General features: G+C 40.5%; 3 protein-coding genes and 1 pseudogene across 15 annotated transcripts in view; all 4 read left to right on the top strand.

Moving 5' to 3' along the window:
* Window positions 1-5,367, top strand: part of LOC123651699 (zinc finger protein 320-like) — a 124,209-nt gene extending 118,842 nt beyond the window's left edge. Inside the window, exon 4 of the mRNA XM_045576005.1 lies at window positions 5,060-5,367. Coding sequence (XP_045431961.1) covers window positions 5,060-5,287 — 228 coding nt within the window. The 3' untranslated portion in view covers window positions 5,288-5,367. The remainder of the gene's footprint in view (window positions 1-5,059) is intronic.
* LOC118710240 (zinc finger protein 420) overlaps window positions 1-24,710 on the top strand; it is a 241,764-nt gene that overhangs the window by 108,489 nt on the left and 108,565 nt on the right. The gene's annotated exons all lie outside the window — the stretch shown is intronic.
* The window catches only part of LOC118710213 (zinc finger protein 208), a 141,251-nt gene that overhangs the window by 70,256 nt on the left and 46,285 nt on the right, over window positions 1-24,710 (top strand). For 6 of the 13 annotated variants that reach the window (XM_045575958.1, XM_045575949.1, XM_045575956.1 and 3 more), the window contains one exon: window positions 809-882. In XM_045575958.1, coding sequence (XP_045431914.1) covers window positions 809-882 — 74 coding nt within the window. Of the gene's footprint in view, window positions 1-808; window positions 883-2,272; window positions 2,400-19,166; window positions 19,294-23,781; window positions 23,856-24,710 lie in introns of all 13 variants that reach the window. The other 7 variants (XM_045575951.1, XM_045575955.1, XM_045575952.1 and 4 more) reach the window with 2 other exon arrangements.
* LOC123651698 lies at window positions 5,493-7,903 on the top strand (annotated as a pseudogene).

The following is a 24,710-nucleotide window of genomic DNA, read 5'->3' as shown; positions in this document are numbered from 1 at the left end:
TTTTCTTTTCCTCATGGAAAACTTTTTTTTGTTTGTTTTGTTTGCTTGTTGGTTTTTTTTTTGTGTGTGTGTGTGTTTTTGGTTTTTTTTTTGTGCATGATTTGATATATTTTGTTGAGATTTTAGAATTCTGAAGAAAAGCAGGCTTTTGAACATGCTTTCTAAAGTAGGAAACAAATAACCATTTGTGGAACAAACTGTACTTTCGGTCAACATGGTTTTCAGTATCTATATTCTTATTTTGGTTGTCTGTTTAATTTTCCAGTTGAAATGTTCTCTGTTTCTTTCTCAGACCCACTGTATCTTTTCAGGCTTGATATACATCGTCAGTACCTCAATCTTTGTGGTTCTGAAACCATTTCTCATGTTTTTTTTGCTGCAGCCACTGCAGGGCACTCACCTGTATTTCCATTATTTTCCCTCTCTGTGTCATGTACAACAGACACTTGTTGCTTCAAAACAGCGAGATCATTGAACATGCACTTCCCTCATCTCCCATCTCCCATCTCCCCCCCCCCCCCCCCCCGCCTTCCCCCCTCGCCTTCCTCCAGTGAAGAAACTGGGATGTGGGAGTGATTTTATAATATGGCCATTGTGTGCCAGGTGGTTTGAACAGATTTCATTGGTAAATGTAAGCAACTCTTTCTGCCTCTTTGATGTGAATTTTCCTCATTGTACCTACCTTGAACTTTCCTTGAATCCTTCAATGGCTCTTGGAGTATTCCAAAATGTCATTTGGTCAGTACTTGCTGGTAAGTTCAAAGTGGACTCACCTAATTGTCAAAAGTGAAAATTTGTTTTCTTTCAGCTATGTCATCTGAAGATGACCACACCTTAATGCCAAATACTGGAATACCAGATTTATTCTCTGAAGTTATATTGGTAAGATATATCGCTTTGATAATATTCACTTAATGAATACCTTGGTATTTGAGGAAGAGTGTGATGAGAAGAGAGGATATTAATATAAACAGAACAGATCTGAAGCAGTTACCAGAATAAAATAGTTGTTTCCTAAAGATGTCAGGTATATTATGCATTTGGGAAACCTCCCGTTTAAAGTCAATTACATTGGCAGATCAGTGTGTTTCTGCACGTGAAGATTGAAAACAACATTTTACTGTCATGCATTCTTAGAAAGGAAATCTGGATAAACTAAGAAAGGAAGAGAGAGGTAGAGACAGATAGAAACATCAATGGTGTGAGAGAATCATTGACTGGCTGCCTCCTATACACCCCACACTGGGGATTGAGCCCGCAACCTGGTCATGTGTCCAGAATGGTAATTGAGTGAGTGACCTCTTGGTGCATGGGTCAGCACACAACACTAAGCCACACCAGCTGGACCAGGCAGAATAATCTTGTTCTGAGATCATAATAAATTTCCAACTAGGATTATGGTTCTTATGTGTCCTATCCCATGAGAACTGAATTCCATTAACCCCTTTAAAAAAAAAAAAAAAATATATATATATATATATATATATATATATATATATATATATATATATAATTGATTTTTTACAGAGAGGAAGGACGAAGGATAGAGAGTTAGAAACATCAGTGAGAGAGAAACATCGATCAACTACCTCTTGCACACCCCCTCCTGGGGATGTGCCCGCAACCAAGGTACATGCCCTTGACTGGAATCGAACCCGGGACCCTTTGGTCTGAAGGCTGATGCGCTATCCACTGAGCCAAACCGATTTCGGCCCATTAACCCTTTTATTCAAAGTTAGATTCTTTTTTTGTGTTTTCACTTTCTCTGTATTCAGAAGTATGGCACATGATATGCAAATACTGGCATCACAAGTTAAAAGTGAGCTTGTTACACATGTGGAAACACAGGCCCCATCTCAGACCTTGGATCAGAATCTGTGTCTTTACAGAAGTTAATTTCCTTGTGGTCTGCTTCACACTTGAAAAGAAGTCTATTTACTTCTAACCAGCCTGACATTTTCTACTGAGAAATATGCATCATTGACCCTGACCGATGCAAATGCAGCCTTCAGAAGTACCTGGGCCTCTGTCCATGCCTTAATTTTTAAGTTTATTTTCCTATAAAGTGAAATTAGAACCGTGGATTTGTGGACAAGTGTCATCCTCATGTGTCAGTGTTTAAAACACCAAAGAATATTACCGGGGTAAAATGATCTTACTGGACAATTTAGAATACCCCCTAGGTCAAAATCTCTTCTCCTAACAGTTTTCATGTTGGCTGACATTGTGAACTCTTCTGGTGACCTGTTGGTAAATGTGTGTTTTCCTTTAGGGACCATTGACCTTCAGGGATGTGACCATAGATTTCTCTCAGGAGGAGTGGGAGTGCCTGGACCCAGCTCAGCAGAAATTGTACCTGGATGTGATGTGGGAGAACTACAGCAACCTGGCCTCCGTGGGTAAAGATGATTCTTTTCCGAGTTCCTACTCCACCCACAGGGTTTTGTTTCCTTTATTGTTTTAACATCTCTCAGGGCCTTCTGCTTTCTATGGTAGATTTTTGCTCTAGAGCATTGTTTCCCAAAGTGTGGTATGCGTACCCCCAGGGGTACGGGAAGAGTTTGGTGGGGGTATGCACTGCACCGTGCTTAGCTGCGCCTAATTCTACGTTCTCATGAGTATAGCTGAGTACATAACGGTACTCAGCGTTACGAAAATTATAGAAGGGATACACATATGTCAAAAGTTTGGGAAACACTGCTCTAGAGCAGGGGTCCTCAAACTTTTTAAAGTGGGGGCCAGATCACGGTCCCTCAGAGACTTGGAGGGCCGGACTATATGAACTACTAATTCCTACTATAACACTTCGGCTGCGCTCACTGCCCAAAAAACCTGGCGGGCCAGATCAGACTCCTCTGCGGGCCGCATGTGGCTCGCGGGCCGGAGTTTGAAGACGCCTGCTCTACAGGAACAAATTTGGCTCAGTGGATGGCACACTGGTCTACAGACTGAAAGGTCCCAGGTTCGATTCCGGTCAGGGGCCAATGATAGGGTTGCTCACTCGCTACCCAGTTGCATGTGTGACGGAGGCAACCAATCTATGATTCTGTCTCTTCATTGATGTTTCTATCTCTCTCTACCTCTCCCTTCTTCGCTGAAAACAATAAAAAATATAGTTTTTAAAAGAGGAACAAATTGGGGGTAGAAAAGAAAGGTTTTGTGATGTATGTGAATTCTCAGACCCACAATATGTTTTCTGCGTTGATATGTATCTTCAGTTATCGGTCTTCATTGTGCTCGAACAATTTCTCATTGTGTCTTTCTAGCATCCACTAAAGGGCACTTTCTAGCATCACTAAAGGGCACTTTCTAGCATCACTAAAGGGCACTTAAGGCCATTCTGTTGGCACTCTGTGTCACGCACAACAGACACTTGTTATTTAACATGCCTCAAAACAGGGAGATCATTGAACATGCACTTCCCTCCTCTCTCCAGTGAAGAAAGTGGGAATTGGGAGTTTTTATAATATTGCCATTGTGTGATGGGGGTTTGAGCAGGTATCATTGACAGATGTAAGCAACTCTTTGTCCCTCTTTGATGTGAGTTTTCCTCATTGTACCTATCTTGAGCTTTCTTTGAATCCTTCACTGGCTCTTGGAATACTCAAAAATGTCATTTGGCCTATAGTTGCCGGTAACTTTAAAGTGCACTCACCTGATTGTCAAAAGTGAAAATTTGTTTTCTTTCAGCTATGTCATCTGAAGATGACCACACCTTAATGCCAAATACCAGAATACCAGATTTATTCTCTGAAATGATGCTGGTAAGATATAAAAGGTATCACTTTGATAATGTCCACTTAATGAAAATCTCGGTATTTGAGGAAGAGAGTGATGAGAACAGAGGTTATTAATATAAACAGAACTAATCTGTTTATATTAATATAATACAATTGTTGTACCTGAAAAAGTCCAATGTATTATGCATTTGGAAAACCTTCCACTTAATAGTAAGTTAAATTGGCAGATCAGTGTTTTTCTGCACATGAAGGTTGAAAACAACTTTTATTGTTATGCATTCTTGGAAAGGAAATCTGGATATAGTAGGAATTCACATAGTCTGTACTATAAATAATTATTTCAAGTTAGTAAACTGTAGGGTTGGATTAAACTTTCATGCAATCATTTCTAAAATGTAGAGATTTCCAATATACCTATAAAATTTAAGTGTGCACAGTTGGGCAATCATTATATTAACTCTTTTAAATATATTTTAATTGAATTCAGAGAGGAAGGTAGAGGGAGAGAGAAACATCAATGATGAGAGAGACTCATTGATTTGATGCCTCCTACATGCCCCCCACTAAGGATGGAGCCCACAACCTGAGCATGTGCCTTTGACTGGAATCAAATCCAGGTCCCTTCAGTGTGCTTGCCAAAGCTCTATTCACTGAGCCAAAATCAGCTAGTGCTTTTATTTATATTTTCTTCAAAATATATATGTTTTTAATTCAGAGAGGATGAAAAGAGAAAGGCAAACATAAGTGATGAAAGAGACTCATTGACTGGCTGCCTCCTGTATTCCTCACACTGGAGACTGAATCCGAGGCCAGAGCTTGTGCCCTGATGGGGAATTAAACTGACCTTCTGGTTCAAATGTTAAGACTCAACCATCCAACCATGCTGGCTGGGCAATTTGGCAATCTTTGTTGTTGTTAATATACTTTATTGATATTTTTAAAGAGAGGAAGGAAGAGGGATAGAGAGTTAGAAACATTGATGAGAGAAAAACATTAATCAGCTTGCTCCTGTACACCCCCTACTGGGAATGTTCCTGCTTTTGACCAGAATCGAACCTTGGATCCTTCAGCTTGCAAGCCGAAATTCTGTCCACTGAGCCAAACCAGTTAGAGCTGGCAATCTTTTAAGTAAGGATTCATTCTTCTTCCTCTGACAATGTTTTGTATTTTGTCTATAATTCTAATAAATTAGGAGATATTTTGTTATACAACTATCATGGTTTAATGAGTATTACAAAATGGTTCTTTTGGAACACGTGTATATGTATAATGAAATTGTAACCATCAGTAAAGTTCTTTCTATCTCCCATTACTACCAGAGTACACATATTAGAGACAGAAGTTATCAATGGAACGAACATTGGAAAAACTTTAAGCAAGAGTCATATCTTAATCATTGGAGAAGTGAGTTCACAGAGGACAATTATGAAAGTGGAAGAGTCTGTGACCCAAGGGTCAGTCACAAAATGCACAAGGTTGTTCCTATCATGGAGAAGACACACAAAGAAAGTAAATGTGTCCAGTCTTTTCAGCAATCTTCAAATTAAACTGAACAAGAGAATATTCATACTGGGGAGGAGGCTTACCAATGGAACCATTGTGATACAATCTCCAGTCAAATATTCAATCTGAATAGATGCAAAAGACTTCATAGTGGAGAAAAACCTTATACGTGTAAAGATTTTTGTAAGACATCTAATTGGCCTTCAGAATGTATGCTAAATCAGAAAATTCATACTGGAGAGAAGCCTTACAAATGGAAAGCACATGCCAAAGCCTTTAAATGCCATTTATCTCTTGTTGTACATAAGGGAAAAATTCATACTATTGCAAAATTTTACAAACTCAGGGAAAATGGAAAAGGCTTTAGCCATTCCTCCAAACATTCAACATCATAAGAATCACATGGGAGAAAAATTTTATAAATGTTCAGTATGTGACAAAGCCTTTAGCTGGCCATCAGCCCTTAGCATTCATCACAGAGTTCATACTAGAGAGAAGCCGTATAAATGTAGAGAATGTGGCAAAGCCTTTAGCCAACACTCAGCTCTTAGTATTCATCAGAGAATTCACACTGGAGAGAAACCTTATAAATATAAAAAAATTGGCAAATCCTTTATCAGTAAGGCAAATCTTACTTATAATCAAAGTTTTCATACTGAAGATAAGTCATATAAATTTAGAGAATGTGGTAAAGGATTCCTTCATGCGTCAAACATGAATTGACATCAAAAAGCTCATAATGGAGAGAAACATTACAAATGTAGAGAATGTGACAAAGCCTTTAGAGATTCCTTCTCCCTCAGTAGACAGAGAGTTCATACAGGAGAGAAGCCTTACAAATGTAGAGATTGTGGCAAAGCTTTTAGTCAGTCCTCACACCTTACTGTGCATCAGAGTATTTTTACTGGGGAGAAGAAGCATGTATGTCAAGAATGTGGCAAATTCTTCACAGACGCCACAACCCTTATTGCACATCATAGAATACATACGGGGGAGAAGCCTTATAAATATAGAGAATGTGGCAAAGCCTTTAGACATTTCTCACACCTTACTACACACGAGAGAGTTCATACCAGAGAGAAGCCATATAAATGTAAAGAATGTGGCAAAGCCTCAAGCCAGTCCTCATCCCTTAATCAACATTAGAGAGTTCATACTGGTGAGAAGTCTTTCAAAATTAGAGAATGTGGCAAAGGATTCAGATTGGCATAATCCTTTAATTATCAGAGAATTCATACTGGAGAGAAGCCTTATAAATGTAATGGATGTGGCAAAGCCTTTACCCATTACTCATCCCTTAATAGTCATCAGAGGGTTCACACTGGAGAGAAGCCTTAAAAATGCAGAGAATGTGATAAGTCATTTGGCACCTCCTCATCCCTTACTTCTCATCAGAGGGTTCACACTGGAGAGAAATCCTACAAATGTAGAGAATGTGGCAAATCCTTTGGCAGCTCCTCACACCTTACTTATCACCAGAGACTTCACATGGGAGAAAAGCCTTATACATGTAGAGAATGTGGCAAAGCCTTCACTGCCTCATCACACCTTACTGTCCACCCAAGAGTTCATACTGGAGAGAAACCTTATAAATGTAATGAATGTGGCAAAGTCTTTAGCCAGTCTTCCTCCCTTACTTCTCATCAGAGAGTTCACACTGGAAAGAAGCCCTATAAATGTAGAGAATGTGGCAAATCCTTTGGCTGCTCCTCAGACCTTACTAAGCATCAGAGAGTTCATTCTGGAGAGAAGCCTTATAAATGTAGAGAATGTGGCAAAGCCTTTAGCCAGTCCTCATCTGTTACTTTTCATCAGAGAGTTCACCATAGAGAGTAGCTTTATAAATGTAGAAAATGTAAGAAAGCCATTTATCAGTGTTCCTGCCTTACTGCACAACAGAGATAGAAGTCTTAGGATTGTGAGGAGTGTTGTCCGTTCTTGACCAACTGTGAGAACTTACTGAACATCACAGAATTCATATTGGAAAGAAGCCTTATGAATGTGAAAACTATAAAAATCCTTTAATAGCCATTCATGTATTACTGGAAACTCCATAACAAAAAGAGACCTCACAAATGTAGAGAATGGGCTTGAGCCTTTACCCATAGCTCAAAATTACTGAATATCAAAGATTATTTAGTGGAGGAAAGTCTTACACTGTAAAAAAAAAAAAAAAGTGAAAAATCCTTTAACCTGTGGTCAAACTTAACATTTTAGGCATCATTCTACAGAGAAAGAGAAATAATATAAAGTATTTGGCGAAAGATTTAACCATGGTTGAAACTTCATTGAGAATGATAAAATTAGGTCTTCAAAATTATGAAGTATATATCAAAGTGCTTATCTTTATTTATATGTCACACAACACCTGATAATTATTACTGGATAGAAGCCCAGCAGATAAAAAGAATGTGACAAAGCTTATTCAGTATGCAAACCTTACCTGACATCAGAATTCATACAGAGACAAACAATAAAAATGTAAACAATGTCCTAAAGTCTTTAATCGGCATCCATAGCTGATTAGAATTCATTCTAGAGGGAAACCTTAAATCTAAAGAATGTGGGAAATTGTATAGTGGGACTTACAGCCTCAGTCAATATTAGGGATTGTAATTGGGTAGAAATTCTACAATCATGATATAGGAGGAAGGACTTTTGTTCAAAGTGCACAGTTTACAAATCTGCAAGGAATTTATACCTGAAAGTGACCTTCAAGATGTAAAAACTTGACTCAAGTATGTATCATATTTTCCGGCTTAAAAGACGACCCCCTAATTTTACAGTTAAAACATAGGTTTAGGCCTATATTTGCTGTTTAAGACTACCCCCCACTTCCAAGGCAACACCAGTTCTTTTTTTAATAGACCGCTTCTCTGACTCTGGCCAATCTGAGCAGGCTTTTTACTAGAACAGTGTTGCTTCGGGTACAGAACATGTATAATTTGCAAGCATAAAAAGCCTGCTCGGATTGGCTGAGTTAGAAAGGCGATCTATTAAAAAAAAAAAACTGGTATTGCCTCGGAATTGGGGGGTAGTCTTATACAGCGAATATAGGCTTAAACCTATGTTTTAACTGTAAAATTAGGAGTCGTCTTATACAACGGAAAATGCGGTAATTGATTATAAAGTTTAAAGTATCATTGAATTCACACTAGATAGGTAGCCAAAATGTCTTTCTGGTAGTGCTCTAAATCTGAATGGTTATTACATAGTGTCCTACAAACTTTAAATGTAGTTAGGTATATTTTGTATGTTTGAGTATATCAAAAGAATTGATGTTTTCATATGTACAATTTTTTAAAGTGTTATTTATATTGAAGTCACTTGAAGTATTTTGAAAAGGAAATATGATTCTTCTCCCATATCACTTGATGCTGTTACGTTTTATTACTGGTGTTTGTATATGACACAATGGAGTTGATTGTTTCTGCCTTAACGATCTGTGAGCTGTTGTATATTATATGGACTTCACTTTTGTGTACTTTCCCATGGAATATTTAATACATTGTAAGGCACACTATTTTTCTTCTATTAGAGAACTAGAGGCCCAGTGCTTATGCACAAGTAGGGTCTTTAGGCCTGGGTGCTGATCAGGGCCAATCAGGTTTCCCACTTCCCCACCTCCTCCTTCCCTTGCCACTTGTGCACCACCACCATTGTTTGCCCACCATATTCTGTGCCACTCTCTGGTGGTCAGCGCCAATCACGATTGTCTGGTGTTCTGGTTGAACTCCCCCGAGGGGATAATTTACATATTATCCTTTTATTATATAGGATTATTATATAGGATAACACTATGGAAAGAATCTTTTAAAATTCTTCTCTAGGTTGGTAAATGATATCATCAAAATTAAATTTTTTTTCTGTGCCAATGTGTTCAGCTGAAAATTTTTTAGGGCTTATCAGTTTGTGGTTGTCACATTTAGGTGACCGGAACAGGATAGTGCTGTCTGTGTAATAGGTCTTCATTAATTAAGAGGAATATTGCAATACCTGTAACATTGTTGTATCCAGGCTGCAGAATTGGTATGAACTCTGCATGTGGAGAGAGGACACATTTCCCAGGCTGCACTGCTAGCTGAACTCAGAAAAGTTAATTCTATCTTTCATTTCCTATTTCCTATTCCTCTCTGGTTTTTCACTTTGTCTTCTAGGCTGCCATTCTTTTTGCAGTGCTATGACCACAGCATGTAAAGCTCTTCCTGAACCACATTAGCTTTTCAAACCCTGTAGCTTCTACTCAGTAGTATAGAATTTAATAATGCAAAGGCTGACATCAGAATTTGATGAATATTTTGCTTTATTTTCAGGAATCAGGTAGCCCACTATTCAGGTTCTCATGCTTAATACTTATAGTTTTTAATACAAATATAAAGTTTTGGAATACCACAAATTGGCATCTGTGTACTTTGTAATTGGAATGCTTTTCTGGTAGTGATTTTTATTGGAAACCCTACGAATTTCTCAGTGTTATCTTTTAACTTCTTTTTTATTTTTAATTTTTATTTTTAATATTTTTAATTGATTTTTTACAGAGAGGAAGAGAGAAGGATAGAGAGCCAGAAACATCAATGAGAGAATCATCAATCAGCTGCCTCTTACACACACCCCACTGGGGATGTGCCCGCAACCAAGGTACATGCCCCTGACCGGAATCGAACCCAGGACTTTTCAGTCCACAGGCTGACGCTCTATCCATTGAGCCAAACCGGTCCCGGCTAACTTCTTTAAAAAAATAAAATAAATTATTTTTTTACAGAGGGGAAGGGAGAGAGACAGAGATCTAGAAACATTGGTGAGAGAGAAACATCAATCATCTGCCTCCTACACACCCCACAATGGGGATGTGCCAGATCCCATAGCCCTTGACCGGAATCTTGGTTGGGGTTAATTTGCATACTCTCTTTCTGATTGGCTGGTGGGCGTGGCTTGTGCAGCAGGGTGATGGTTAATTTGCATATTACTATTTTATTAGGTAGGACAGGCCATTGAGATTATAGGAATTACCAAATTAACATTTATTTGAAAATGTACTCCCAGAACACAAAGACTTTTATTGTATTTTACATTAAAATTTTTCTGGTACATTCCAAAATCAGTTTGGCTCAGTGGATTGAGCGTCAGCCTGCAGACTGAAAGGTCCCAGGTTCCATTCCGGTCAAGGCCATGTACCTTGGTTGCAGGCACATCCCTGTTGGAGGTTGTGCAGGAGGCAGGTGTGGATGTTTCTCTCTTATCTTTGTTTCTAGCTCTCTATCCCTCTCTCTTCCTCTCTGTAAAAAATTTAAAAAAATAAAATTCTCTCCCACAGTGTTGCTATCAGGTGTCTAACATGAATGGACATCTGTGTCTGTCTCTGACACTTCCCTCACTTATAATAGAAATCAGACTTTTCAAAATTAATAGCCCAATCATCATAAATAGGATGCCATCTAAAGAAATTGGTGTGGCCTTTTAAATGAATATTACTGCTATAATATAGTGATTAATAATAATAATATGTTCTTTCAAGTCTACATATATGTATCACAGCTATTAATATTACTGAAGGTGTATTATATGACTTAAGAAACTATAAGAAAATATAATACTAAACAATATATAATAAGTAAAACAAAACCTGAATCATAACTTATAAATTAAAATTAATCTATTGTGCTGGGCCAGTGTGGCTCTGTTATTAAATATTGTCCTAGGAACGGGGAGGTCAGAGTTCCAGTCCAGGCTGGTGCACGTGCCAGAGTTGTGGGCTCTGTCCCCAGGGAGGGGCATGCAGGAGACATCTGACCCAGGATCCTCTGTCATCATTCATGTTACTCTCTCTTCCTCTCCTTTCCTCACTAATATAAATAAAAATCTATTTTTAATTGCATATTAATATAGGCCGATAAGACTTGACTGCCTTCCATTTACATTACTTTCACTTAAAAAAACACACAAAAAACTGGCCTTGACTGCCATCCAAGGTTACAGTCTTTCTCCAACCTCAGTGGTCTGTTATTTATGAAGAAAAAATACTAAGACTGAGCCTTCCTAGAATGAACCTTCCCAGTGCCAGGGCACCTCACTATCCAACAAAAATTTGGCTCCTCAATACTTCCTTTGGATTGATTTATGTCCCAAGGGGAATGTGTGCATGAAAAGAGGGCACATGCTAACTTAACAAGCTCTCTGAAGGCCTGCATGTCAGCCTGTCAGAGCCAAGAGACCTAAAGTAACCAGAAAGGATGATCTGAAATGAAAATCTTTTTAAGAGCAGTTGTAGCAGGTAGTCAGGTATAAGACAAGAATATTCCTTAACAAAAAGGAATCCTTACTTCAGCCTGTCTATTGTAGTTTGCAGCCAGGATAAAATTCCTTTGGAATATCAGGGTAACTCCCCCCTTTTCCAGAGCCCTCAGGACACAACCAGTGCACCAGGACAAAACCATAAACCCTCTCATGGATGTTATGCTAATGGTTCACAGTTAAGTAAGGTGTGTTCACTTACATAAAAGACATGTATCTATCACCAATGGATTTCATATTATCCCATTGCATCTTCTCTTTTAATTATCTATAATAATCTATAATAATAAAAGGATAATATGCAAGTCTACTGAATGACCTAACAGCAGACCCCTGGATGACCTTCTAGATGACCACGCTATGACACCAATTGGTGCCAAGTCATACAAGCAGATGAGATGAGATTTGTTGGGGGCCCAGCCATTGCTCCATGATCACCCTGCAGAGGGAGGCACAGGTCATCAGCCAGTGGGGAGATCGATCAATTGGGTAGCTCCACAGTTGCCCCAAACAGAAAGGCCCTGGCCACCAAAGAAGAGGGGACAATCCATCACATAGTCCTGGCCGGGTGGGCAAGGCCTACCTCTTTGGTGCAATTGATGATGGAGCCCTGGGATAGATAGCCCCAGAGAGGAAGGCCCAGATTATCAGGCCACAGCACTGTGGTGTGTGGGCGTGAAGTACCTCTTTGGGGTGATCAATCCCAAGGCTCCTCGACTGTGATAGGGCTCTGGCTGACCTGAAAGACTCCTCCCAAGTGCATGATTTTCATGCACTGAGCCTCTAGTGATGTAAAAAGTAAAAAGCACAAATGCTGTTCTCTGGAACCTTATCTCAATTTGTTGCAATTTTGCTTTCTGGCACTTGTGAACAGTTTGGCTCAAATAAACTCCCAAAAATTCTTCATACTTTTGAATGTATCTTATGTTGACAGGAAGATGTTAAGATATAAGGAATTGGGGGATGTATTTAACAGAGAGTTAAACATCACTACACATTGTTGTACTGAGATTCCATGATCCCCAAGGTCCAGCAGGGAGCCAAGTCCGATGCAATTAACAAGAGAGCCTCTTCCATGTTAACATGGGCTCTGTCCCACTCACGCAGACAGCATGGCAGACCAGAGCTCAAACTTTGACAAGTCCAGGGCTTTTATACCGGTGGTGATGTCACTGCTTTGGCTGACCCCGATTGGTTGGGTGAGAGCTAGGGTCCAGTTACACAAAATGGAGGTTAGCTCCGCCCTGCCCCACAAGGAGGCAGGGTTCTAGTCAGGAGTTAGCCTCGCTCTGCCCTGCCCTCTCAACATCTGTCAATACACATCTTAGAGAAACCTTAAAGGTATATTATGTGTGGAGAAGATCCTATCCAAAATCGCGTCCTCGAAGGGTCCCCATAATACGATTTTGGAAAGCAATGTTAGAAATGACTGGAGTGATGATTGTCAGGAGGAAAATGGAAGACCTTTCTTTTTATCTGAAGTAACCCATTGGCTATGAAAAGCACCTGGTAATTACCCGCAGAGATGGCTGACTTCCTTAATTCCAGCTGCCTCTCCTTCAATGGCGAGACAGAGGGGCTGAGAGAACAGTCTGCCTGCCTCTCCTGCCTCCCCCCTGAGGTTTTAATGACTCGGGGGAAACTGGAGGCAGGAAGTTTCTGATTTCAAACCCAATCTGCCCCACTTTTGAATTCTCTATAAGTTCACTGTAAGAATGTTACAGGCTTGGAAGATCCTGGGAAAGACACCTCCCTGGGGCATGTGCAGCTGAAGGGCAGGCCAGCCAGTAGCTCCAAGCACAGCCTCTGGGATCTGGAAAACTTCAGTGAATTCCCCTGAATCCCTCCTGTTTGGTCCGACCCACAGGAGCCAGCCCCAGAGACAGGGTGAGACTTTAGGAAATTGCTCTCCATTCCCTCACTGCAGGATTAGCCCAGAATACAGGTGTCAGCCCTGAAGGGGTGACTAAGTTTCCTTTAGGGTAGAAGTATGCCTTACACTACATGTAGGGGTGTCGAACTCAATCAGAGAAGGGGCCAAAATCTAAAATCCAGCCTAAATCACGGGCGGAATGATTTACTGAACAGTCATAAACTGTCATTGTGATGGAAACGCAGCGGAGTGCAGTGATGACAGCGCGGTGCGGGCCACATTGCAAGGCCTGGCGGGATGGATTTGGCCCGCGGGCCTTGTGTTTGACACATGTGCTACAGGGTCAGGATGCGGGTGAAAGCATTGGTCAAAAGGAGGGGAGGCAGGATTTGGTGAAGGGGGTCCAGGGAGGAGATTTCACCAGTGGGTCTGGGGAAGGGCAGTTGTTATGTTGCCTCTGGGGGTGTCAGCCAAGATCCCCAAATTGTGAAGGAGCTGTGGGAACAGAGTCCAGGCTGCCCCCTGGCTCCGCCCCGCCCTCACTCACTCTGGCCCCGCATTCCCTCCCTCTGGCCCCGCCCAGGCCTGGCCCCGCCCCCACCGCGGAGCCGCTCCGCTCAGGCCCCGCCCCGCAGGGAGGCGCATGCGCAGTCCTGGCAGCCGGAAGCGGCTGCGGAGGGGCCGGTGGCGGCTCCCTGAGGCGGTGTCTGTGCTTTAAAGCCGCTGCTCCCGGCCCCTCCCCGCAGGGCGGGCTGAGGGCGCTGCGGGCGCTGAAGTCCGTGTGGGAGCCCCGTCCAGAGCCCCTCCCGGCGGTGAGTGCGCGTCCCGGCGGCTGCGCAGTGGAGGCGCCGCGTTCCTTTGGGGGAAACTGAGGCCCGGCCCGCGGTCTGTCCGCCTGTGGCTGTGGGCCCGGCCGCCGCGTGGTTTTCCCGCCGAAAACCGTCCTCGGGGCCGCCGGTGCCCCCGCGGGGCTGGAGGTCTGGTCAGTGGTTCCCGCCCTTTGCCCTCCCCCGCCCGGCGCTTCCCGCCCAAAGAGCCCGGATGGCCCGGCCTGGGGGTCTGCGCCCGCCTTCCCAGGCCCCCCATTAATCAGGTCTGAGTGCCAGGGGGGCCAGTGCCAGGGGGTGGGCTCGGGGAGAACGCGCTGTCCCCGGAAGAGGGACCTGCCCCAGGGAGGGCTTTGTGGGGCGGTGCCTGCGGGGCGGGGGCCGGGCTGGGGGGCAGGAGAGGGAGGGAGAGACAGACCCGGGGGAGGAGGGGGGTGGAGAGGGGTCCAGGCAGCAGCGGGGACACGGGCGCGGGGAGGGAAAGAGAGGGGGACACAGGAAAACTCCAATCAGCTTTGTTCAGTGGTTGAAGGTGATCCTATGAACCAGGAGGTAACGGTTCAATTCCTGGTCTTATTTTTCGGCTTAGTCCCCACTAGGAAGCTTGCAGGAGGCAGCCAATCAATGACAATATCCCATCATTGATGTTTCTATCTCTCCCTCTCCCACTCTGAAATCAATAAAAGTACATATTAAAACAAAAAATAAAAAACATAGGAAAAGACAACACTGGAGAGAAAGGGAACGGTAAGACGGAAACAGATCCATAGACAGAAATACATAGTAATGGAAAGGAGGAGAACACTGATTTGTGAGTCGTAAGTTGATGGGATGTGTTGGATTAAGTTGTGATGAATTGGTTTGTGGCTTTATATCTTCAATTTAACATCTGAATTATTTAACCTGAGAAGTCACTACGTTAAAAGTAAAAAAACACACACAACCTAGTCGTTTTTAGTTTTAAATATATTGTTTGTAGTTCAGATTCTGAGCCCTGCATTTTTTCTACTGTTTATCATATGTGGAAACATTCATTGGAGGTGAGCTCAGTGTGCACTTTGTAAAGATATCGGTGATCATCATAGTCGGAAGCTAATTCTGTGAGTTGGAAGAGTTCAGCACCTCTTCCTTCCCCTCATGTGATTTGTTCTGTTACTGACTGTGAGCCTCAAAAGGAGCTGTTCCCCTCAAGTCCCTCATGTCCATTCTCTGGAAATACTGAAGGATAGACTGAATTAACCTAGAACTTTATCCCCACAGAGCCCATCTATTCATGGTGAAGTCACTTGGTCAGTATAATTCAATAGGTAACTTCTCCCAAAGACTTAAAGATGAAGATCTGTTTTCTTTTTTAAAATATATTTCATTGATTTTTTTACAGAGAGGAAGGGAGAGGGATAGAGAGCTAGAAACACGGATAAGAGAGAAACATCCACCAGCTGACCAGCTGCCTTTCACACACCCCCTACCGGGGATGTGCCCGCAAGAAATGTGCATGTCCTTAACCGGAATAGAACCTGGGATCCTTCAGTCCTCAGGCCGACGCTCTATCCCCTGAGCCAAACCAGTTAGGACATGAAGATCTATTTTCCATAATTTCTTGAAAACAGAGAATGGAAAGTTACCTGGGAATCCTATACAAGTTCCTCCTTCAACCCCTCCAACTGCCAAGAGGTCTCAGGTGTGCTGGGTCTGATGTCTGGACCCAGCACTACTAAAACTGCTCTGGGGGAGCCTCTCAGGACCCAGGAGGAAACTCCTTAAAGATAGCATGTCTTGGACCTCAGGGTAGGCTTTTTTAGGGGAAGTAAAGGATGCTCTGTTGCGTTTGGGGGTTCAGCAGAGGAGTACATGTTCTCATTGCTGTAGGAGTTTGTGGAAGTCTTTAGAAGGACAAACACATGAAGACAGAACAAAATCCCTGACAGTTTGGTCTCCATGGAAGAGCTTATTGTTCTTGACTCTCCTGTGACAAAGGACAAGAGTTTGGTCTTTCCCTCATTTCCAGGTCCTTCTGACTGTGAGTGTCCTGTGAGCGGATTAGTGGGCTGTGTGGACTATTTTGAAGGCATATTCTGTGACTCTTCAACATATTGTCACCTGAGAAAACAACCCAGACCCTGATCAGGACGAGGACCAAATGGCTGCTTTCCAGGTAGAAGATGTGCCCTGTGTCAGAGGCTGTTTGCGTTTTCTTGAACATCTGTTGATAGGTTTCTCTTTCCCTTCCCACACCTATGTCCCTTCTGATGCCCATTACACTCTGTCTTGTTACACACAGCTGGCTGACTCAGTGCTGCTTCTCTCTGCTCCATTATCCTAAACGCCCGTTTCTGTAGCTCCATTCGCACCCCCAGATCTTCTCCTCTGCACTATCTTTCTTTTTTATCGTTTTTTAAATTTCAATGTCTTTATTGTTCAGATTATTACAATTGTTCCTCTTTCCCCCCCCCCCATAGCTCCCCTCCACCTTGTTCCCACCCCACCCTTTGCCTTTACCGTCCCCCTGCTGGTGTCATTCATAGGTGTATGATTTTTGTCCAGACTCTCCCACACCCCCTTTTTCCCAGGATTGTTAGTCCACTCCCTTTCTCTGCCCCTCATTCTATTGTATTCACCAGTTTATTCTGTTTATCACATTTTTTATTCACTTGATTTTTAGACACACTTGTTGATCGATATGTATTTGTTGTTCGTAATTTTTATCTTTAGCTTTTACTTCTTCCTCTTCATATAAAACTGATGTGGCGGTGATGAAGTCCTTTAGCTTTTTCTTACTATGAAGCTCTTTATCTGAACTTCAGTTCTTAATGATAGCTTTGCTGGGTGGAGTAATCTTGGTTGTAGGTTCTTACTATTCATCACTTTGACTATTTCTTGGCACTCCTTTCTGGCCTGTATAGTTTCTGTTGAGAAATCAGCTGACAATCCTATGGGTAGTTCCTTGTAGGTAACTAACTGCTTTTCTCTTGCTGCTTTGAATATTTCATTATGATGTGTATTGGTGTAGTCCTCTTTGGAATCCTCTTGTTTGAGGGTCTCTGCACTTTCTGGACTTGTAAGTCTATTTCATCAGGTATGGGAGATTTCTGTCATTATTTCTTCAAATACGTTTTTAATATCTTGCTCTCTCTCTTCTTCTGGCACCCCCATAATTTGGATGTTGGTATCCTTGAAGTTGTCCCAGCGGCTCCTTACACTATCTTCATATTTTTGGATTCTTTTTTCTTTATGCTTTTCTGGTTGGGTATTTTTTGCTTCTTTGTATTTCAAATCTTTAACTTGATTCTTGCATACCTCTACCTTCCTGCCTTCCACCTTCCAAAACTCATTGAAAAAAATCTTCCCGTGTGAGGATTTACAACCACATAAAGGAAACAATAGGTCTAACTTGTTTTCTATCCACATATTTTTCTCCTTATTGTGTTTAAAAGACACAAAGGGGATCATACACAATTTTATTAATGAGATTTATGGAATAACTAAACCATTAAAAAATATATATATATATATTTTATTGATATTTTACAGAGAGTAAGGGAGAGGGACAGAGAGCCAGAAACATCAATGAGAGAGAAACATCGATCAGCTTCCTCTTGCACACCCCCTACTGGGGATGTGCCCACAACCAAGGTACATGCCCCTGATCGGAATCGAACCTGGGACCCTTCAGTCTGCAGACCGATGCTCTATCCACTGAGCCAAACCAGTTCTGGCAACTAAACCATTTTGATTTCAGTTGTAAAATGTGTTGTCTATGTGCCTAAACTGTTAATGTTATGTCAGTTACTTTTTCTTTTCGTTTTTCCCCCCAATTACATGTTTATAAATTTCAGATAAGAAGGGAGAGGTAGAGAGAAATAGAAACATCAATGATGAGAGAGAATCATTGATTAGCTGCCTTCTGCACAACCCACACTGGGGATCGAGCCCATAACTTTGTTGTGTCTAGACTGGATATCAAACCAGTGACTTCTTGGTGCATGGGCCAGTGCTTAACCACTGGTCCACACCAACTGGACCAGGCAGGGCAATCTTGTTGTAAGATTATGCATAGTAAATTTTCAACTAGGATTGTGATTCTTGTGTCTTATTCTATGAGAATAAACTCCATGAAGAAACCCTTTTAGTTAAAAGTTCTCCATGAATTTTTTCCTTTTGTTTCATGTATTCAGAAGTATGGCACATGATATGCAGAAATATTGACATCACAAGAGAAAATTGAGCTTGTTACACATGTGGAAACACAGGCCTCATCTCAGAAACTGGATCAGAATCTGTGTCTTTACATGAGTTCCTTTCCTTGTGGTCCTCTTCACAGTTGCGAAGAAGTACCTATACTTCCAACCCATCATGTTTTTTACACAAATGACCCTGAATGATGCAAACAAAGCACTGAGAAATCCATATGTCTCGGTCCTGGCCTTAATTTTATTTCATTTTATTTATTTTCAGTATATTTTTAAGTATTTCAGGGATGAAGGGAGAGAGAGAAACATGAATGATGAGATAATCATTGCTTGCCTGCCTTCTGCACACTCCCTTCTTGGGATGGAGCCCTCAATCCAGGCATGTGGTCCTTAACTGGACTCGAACCTGTGACTCTTCGGTCACTCTATTTACTCAGTGCAGGTCTTAGTGAGCAGGCTAACACTCTATCAACTGAGCCATACTGGCTAGGGCCATGCCTTCATTTTAAAGTTTATTTTCCTCTAAAGTAAAATATGTATCATGGGTTTGTGGACATGTGTCATCTTCATTTGTCAGTTTTAGATTACACATCAGAGAATGTTAGTGGGACAAAATGATCTTATTGGGTGATTCAGGATATTCTCTTAGGTCCAAACCTCTTCTCCCTAAACACTGTTTTCATGTTGGGTGACATTGTGATCTCTTCTGGTGACCTCCTGGCAAATGTGTCTTTTCTTTCAGGGACCATTGACTTTCAGGGATGTGGCCATAGACTTCTCTCAGGAGGAGTGGGAGTGCCTGGACCCAGCTCAGCGGAACTTGTACCTGGAAGTGATGTTGGAGAACTACAGCAATCTGGCTTCTCTGGGTGAGGATGACTTCCTCCCTGAGTTTCTACTCCACCACCAGGGTTTCGTTTCCTTTATTATTTTACCACTATAAGCCTAGGGCACGGATTTATTGCAGTATAGGTCCCTAAGCCTGGCCTCCCCGCCTCCTGGGCTCCTCCTTCCTTTGCTCCCTCAGCATCTTGCTGCCTTTGGTGGTCACCTACCTCTTGCACACCTCCTAATGGGGATGTGCCCGCAACCAAGTACATGCACTTAACCGGAATCGAACCTGAGACCTTTCAATTTGCAGGCTGACGCTCTATCCACTGAGCCAAACCGGGTTTGGCTGTATATTATTCTTTATTTCATTCAGTGTATGCTTAATTTCTTGTTGGTCCTTTTTCATATCCTCAAGAGTCTCACTAAATTTATCGATGGTCGCTAGAAATTTTTTGAAAAACCTTATAACTGTGGTTTTGAACTCCGTATCCTTCATTTCTTTCGTTTGTGACCTGTTCGTCTCCACATTTTGGCTGCTTCCCGGAGTTAATAGAGTGGCTTTGTGTGCTAGGTGTCCTATAGGGCCGAGTGGTTCAGCTTCCCCAGTTACCTAAGGTGGACACTCTTGGTGCACCCCTTTGTGGGCTGTGTGCACAGTCTTATTGTAGTTAAATCTCTTTTTTTTTTTTTTTTTAAGATATGCACATTTTATTTTTAAAAAATATATTTTATTAATTTTTTACAGAGAGGAAGAGAGGGGGATAGAGATAATAATAATCTATTAAAAGAAAACTTATAGGAAAGTTTTTGTTGTTTACTTTGTCGTTCCTTTTGGTATGCATCCCTGGTGGGGGGTGTGCGGGAGGCAGCTGATCGATGATTCTCATCTCATAGAGATGTTTCCAGCTCTCTATTCCTCTCCCTTCTTCTCTGTAAAAAATCAGTAAAATATTTTTTTAAATGTATTTTTAAAAACACTTTCCTATAAGTTTTCTTTTAATAGATTATTAGTAGTTTTATTTTTCAAATCTTTTATCCATTTTGGTTTAATATTTGTACACGGTGTTGAATAACAGTCCAACTTCACTCATTCCTTTACACGTAGACATCTGAGTATCTCAACACTATTCGTATATGTGAGACTATCTTTTATGAGAAGTTGTAAGTAGGCTCTTTATTCTATAGTGCTTTTTTGTAGTTCTTGTTAATCCTCACATGAGAACACTTTTTCCATTGCTTTTCAGAGAGAATGGAAGGGAAGGAAGAAAGGGGAACAGAGAGGGAAACATCCATGTGAGAGATACACCTTGCCTGTCCCCCTGTTTCTCGCACTTCAACGCAGGTGGGGGTGGGAATTTGCAACCAGGTGTGTGCTTTTTAAGGGGATTTGAACCCGCAACCCTTAAGTAAGTGCACAGGATGATGCCCTAACCCTAAGGCACACTGACCAGGGCCTCCGTGCTCCTTTATTTACCTCTGTCTTAATGTTTAGATGATACTTTGGATAATATCAATTTTTAATATCTTTATTGATTTTTTACAGAGAGGAAGGGAGAGAGACAGAGAGCTAGAAACATTGATGAGAGAGAAACATCAACCAGCTGCCTTTTGCACACCCCCTACCGGGGATGTGCCCGCAGCCAACATACATGCCCCTGACCGGAATCGAACCTGGGACCCCTCAGTTCGCAGACTGACGCTCTACCACTGAGCCAAACCGGTTTCGGCTGGATAATATCAATTTTTAAATAGTTTTTTAAATCATAAAGCATGATGTCTTTAAACTTATACTGTCTCCTATGTTTATTTTAGTTCCCTGGTGTCTTTTGTCATTTCATATCAGTTTTAGGAAGAGGTTTGTTAATTTTGTGAAAAGGGACATGGATAATAACTGCTTTGAATGTTTGTGTCAACCTTGGCTACTTGTGACAGCTCAAACTGTTAGCATTCCAATTTAAGGTCATTGCATGTGTAGTTAATTTATTGAGTTCTTTAATTACACCCAGCACTACTTTATACTCTATTTTCATTTATTTATTTAAAAATATTTTATTGACTTTTAACAGAGAGGAAGGGAGAGGAATAGAGAGTTAAAAACGTCCATAAGAGAGAAACATCGATCAGCTACATCTTGGACAACCCCTACTGGGGATGTGCCTGCAACCAAGGTACATGCCCCTGACCGGAATCGAACCTGGAACCATTCAGTCCGCAGGCTGATGCTCTATTCACTGAGCCATACCGGTTAGGGCGACTTAAAATATCTTAAGGTTATAACGATGTATCTTAAACTCAGTGTCAATTTCATACAAAAGTCTGCTAATTGCCATTTCTGACCATGTACACACATAAGTTTATATCACTTTACTTTTTACTATGTCTTATAGCAGAGATTTTTTATTTAATTCCTTTTATTTATTTTTTATAAATACATTTATATTTCAGAGGAGATGGGGAGGGAGATAGAAACATTCCCAATGAAAGAGAATAATTGATTGGCCTCCTTTTGCACATGCCATACTGGAGAATGAGCCCACAACACAGGCATGTGCCCTGACCAGGAATTGAATTGTGACTACCTGGTTCATAGGTATACCCTTTACCACTGAGCTATGCTGTTCAGACTATTCCTTTTATTTTCTAAAGTTCCACAAGAGAAATCAAAGTGACATGTGTTTTTTTTTAGAACACCACAAATTTTTATATTCCTATATATTTTTTCACATAGAAGGAATCTTCATATGTTCATATTTATCGCCAGAAGTGTGTTTCTGAAGAATTATTTTTAGTGCAAGTCTAATAATGAGAGTTTTGGATATGGAAAATGTTTTACTCTCCATTGTTGATCATCTGTTTTATCAGTATTTTTGTTGGATGGTTTTTGTTCATTTAATAGTTCCCTGTTTTATTTCATGCTCTTTCCTTGCCCCCAATAGTATTCTACTTAGAAATCCCCTAATGACCTCAGAGTAACTATCTTTTCCATTACAAATTATATCTTTATACGCTTTTTAGATACTTATGATATTTTGAATATCATAAGTATTCTAGTATTTATGACATTTTCATTCTTTTTTATCTGTTCTCATGTTTATATTCATAATACTTAGAATTCAGTTAGCTGCTTGCGTTTGTATGTCTCTCCAATTGTCAGGATGTTACATGATTAATTTTTTATATGAGTTACCTACTCCTTTTCACATTCCTGTCTTTATTGGGTCCTCTTGGAGGTCAGTTTGTTAGTGTCTTAGGAAATCTTTAAATTCTCTTCATATTTCCACATTTGTTGGCTTTTCTTCAAGATTTTATTGAATTAACATTTTAATGATTTATGTACTAATTATTTCATCATTTAATTATTTTTTAAATATATTCTTATTGATTTCAGAGTTATAGGGAGTGGGAGAGAGAGATAGAAACATCAGTGAAGAGAATCATCAATCGGCTGCCTCCTGCATGATTGGTGATCAAGCCTTCACCCCAGGCCTGTGCCCTGACATGGAACCAAACCATGACCTCCTGGTTCATAGATAGACACTCAACTACTGAGCAAATTCCCGGCAAATACTTTGATGTTTTAAGTTGAAAGTGTCTTTCATTAATGATTCTACTGTATTGTTAATTCTGGTATTATGTTTTGCAATATACCCTTTCGGTGGTGTTTATAAAATACTTTCTCATTGTATTTTTATTTTGGTTATATAATGTTTTGGTGATATTATATAGTTGTATTTTTCTCCCCTTTTTGGCTTTAAGGTACTTATTTGCCCTTTTTTTTTAGATAATTAATATACTTCCATTAATATAGTGCCAGTCTGATTACATTTATTCTGTTTTCCTGATGGTACACTTTTTCTGTTTTTTTGGACTTCATATATGTTGTTGAGATTCTGGAATTGTAAACATGCGGGATTTTGAACATGCTTTCTATAGGAGGAAACAAATAATAACCATCTGTGGCACAAATTCCACTTTCAGTCAACACTGTTTTCAGGATCTGTATTCTTGGTTCGGTTGTGTGTTTAATTTCCCAGTTGGAAATGTTCTCTGTTTATTTCTCAGACCATGGTATCTTTTTGGGCTTGACCTAATACTTTATTCCCTCAGTATTTGTGGTGTTTGAATTAGTTCTCATTGTTTCTTTGTAGCAGCCACTACAGGGCACTCAACTGTACTGCAATTTTGTTCACACCCTGAGTCATGCACAAGAGATAAGTGTTCTTCAAGAGCCTTTAAAACAAGGAGATCATTGATCATAGACTTTCTTTATTTCTCATTTCTCTCTAGTGAACAAACTGGGGATGTCTTTATAATATTGCCATTGTGTGCCAGGGGGTTTAAGCAGGTATCATTGGAAAATATAAGCAGCTCTTTGATGTGAGTTTTCTTCATTGTACCTATCTTGAACTTTGTTTAAAATCATCACTTGCTCTTGGAATAATCAAAATGTCATTTGGTCAATACCTGCTGGTTACTTCAAATTGCACTCACCTGATTGTCAAAACTGAAAATTTGTTTTCTTTCAGCTATGTCATCTGAAGGTAACCGGGCCTTTATGCCAAAACCCCGAATGCAAGATTTATTCTCTGAAATAATACTGGTAAGGAATAAAAGATGTCGCTTTGATAATGCTCACTTAATGAAAGCCTTTGAATTTGAGGAAGAGTGTGATTAGAAGAGAGGAAATTAATATAAACAGAACAAATCTGGAACAGTTATCATAATAAAATTATTGTTAAAGAAGTCAGGTGTATTACACATTTGGGAAACCTCCCAATTTTAAGTCAGTTACATTGGCAGATCAGTATGTTTCTTCACTTGAAGATCAAAAATAACTTTTTATTGTTATGCATTCTTGGAAAGAGAATCTGGAAAAACTAAGAATTCACATAGTCTCTAGAATAAATAATTATTTGAATTGATTAAAATGTAGGGTCAGATTAAACTTTCAATCATTTCTAAAATGTATAGACTTATAATGTATCCATAAAATTAAAATGAGCTGAATTTGTCAATTTTTTTGATATTTTTTATTTTAAAAATATATTTATTGATTTCAGAAAGTAAGGGAGAGAAAGAGGAGAGGAAAACATCAATGATGAGAGAGAATCAGTGGCTGCCTTCTGCATGCCTCCCACTGGGGACTGATTCCATAGGCAAGCCATGTTCCCTTATTGGGAATGGAATCATGATCTTGTTGATATGATGAAGCTCAACCAGTGAGGCATGCTTGCTGGGCAGTTAGGCACTCTTTTAAACAAGGATTCATTATTCTTCCTCTGAAAATTAATGTTTTGCATTTATTTTTTTTGTCTATAATTTTAATAAATTGGAAAAGCTTTTCCTATACAACAATCTATGTTTAATGAGTATCACAGAATGGTTCTTATGGAACAAGTATACATTTTCATGAAATTATAACTGTCAGTAAAGGTCTTTCTATCTCCTATTATCA

This window comes from Pipistrellus kuhlii, unplaced genomic scaffold, assembly GCF_014108245.1.
Source record: "Pipistrellus kuhlii isolate mPipKuh1 unplaced genomic scaffold, mPipKuh1.p scaffold_m20_p_71, whole genome shotgun sequence".
Lineage (NCBI taxonomy): Eukaryota > Metazoa > Chordata > Mammalia > Chiroptera > Vespertilionidae > Pipistrellus > Pipistrellus kuhlii.
Note: the sequence above shows the minus strand (reverse complement) of the source record. Positions and strands in the feature narration are given on the sequence as shown.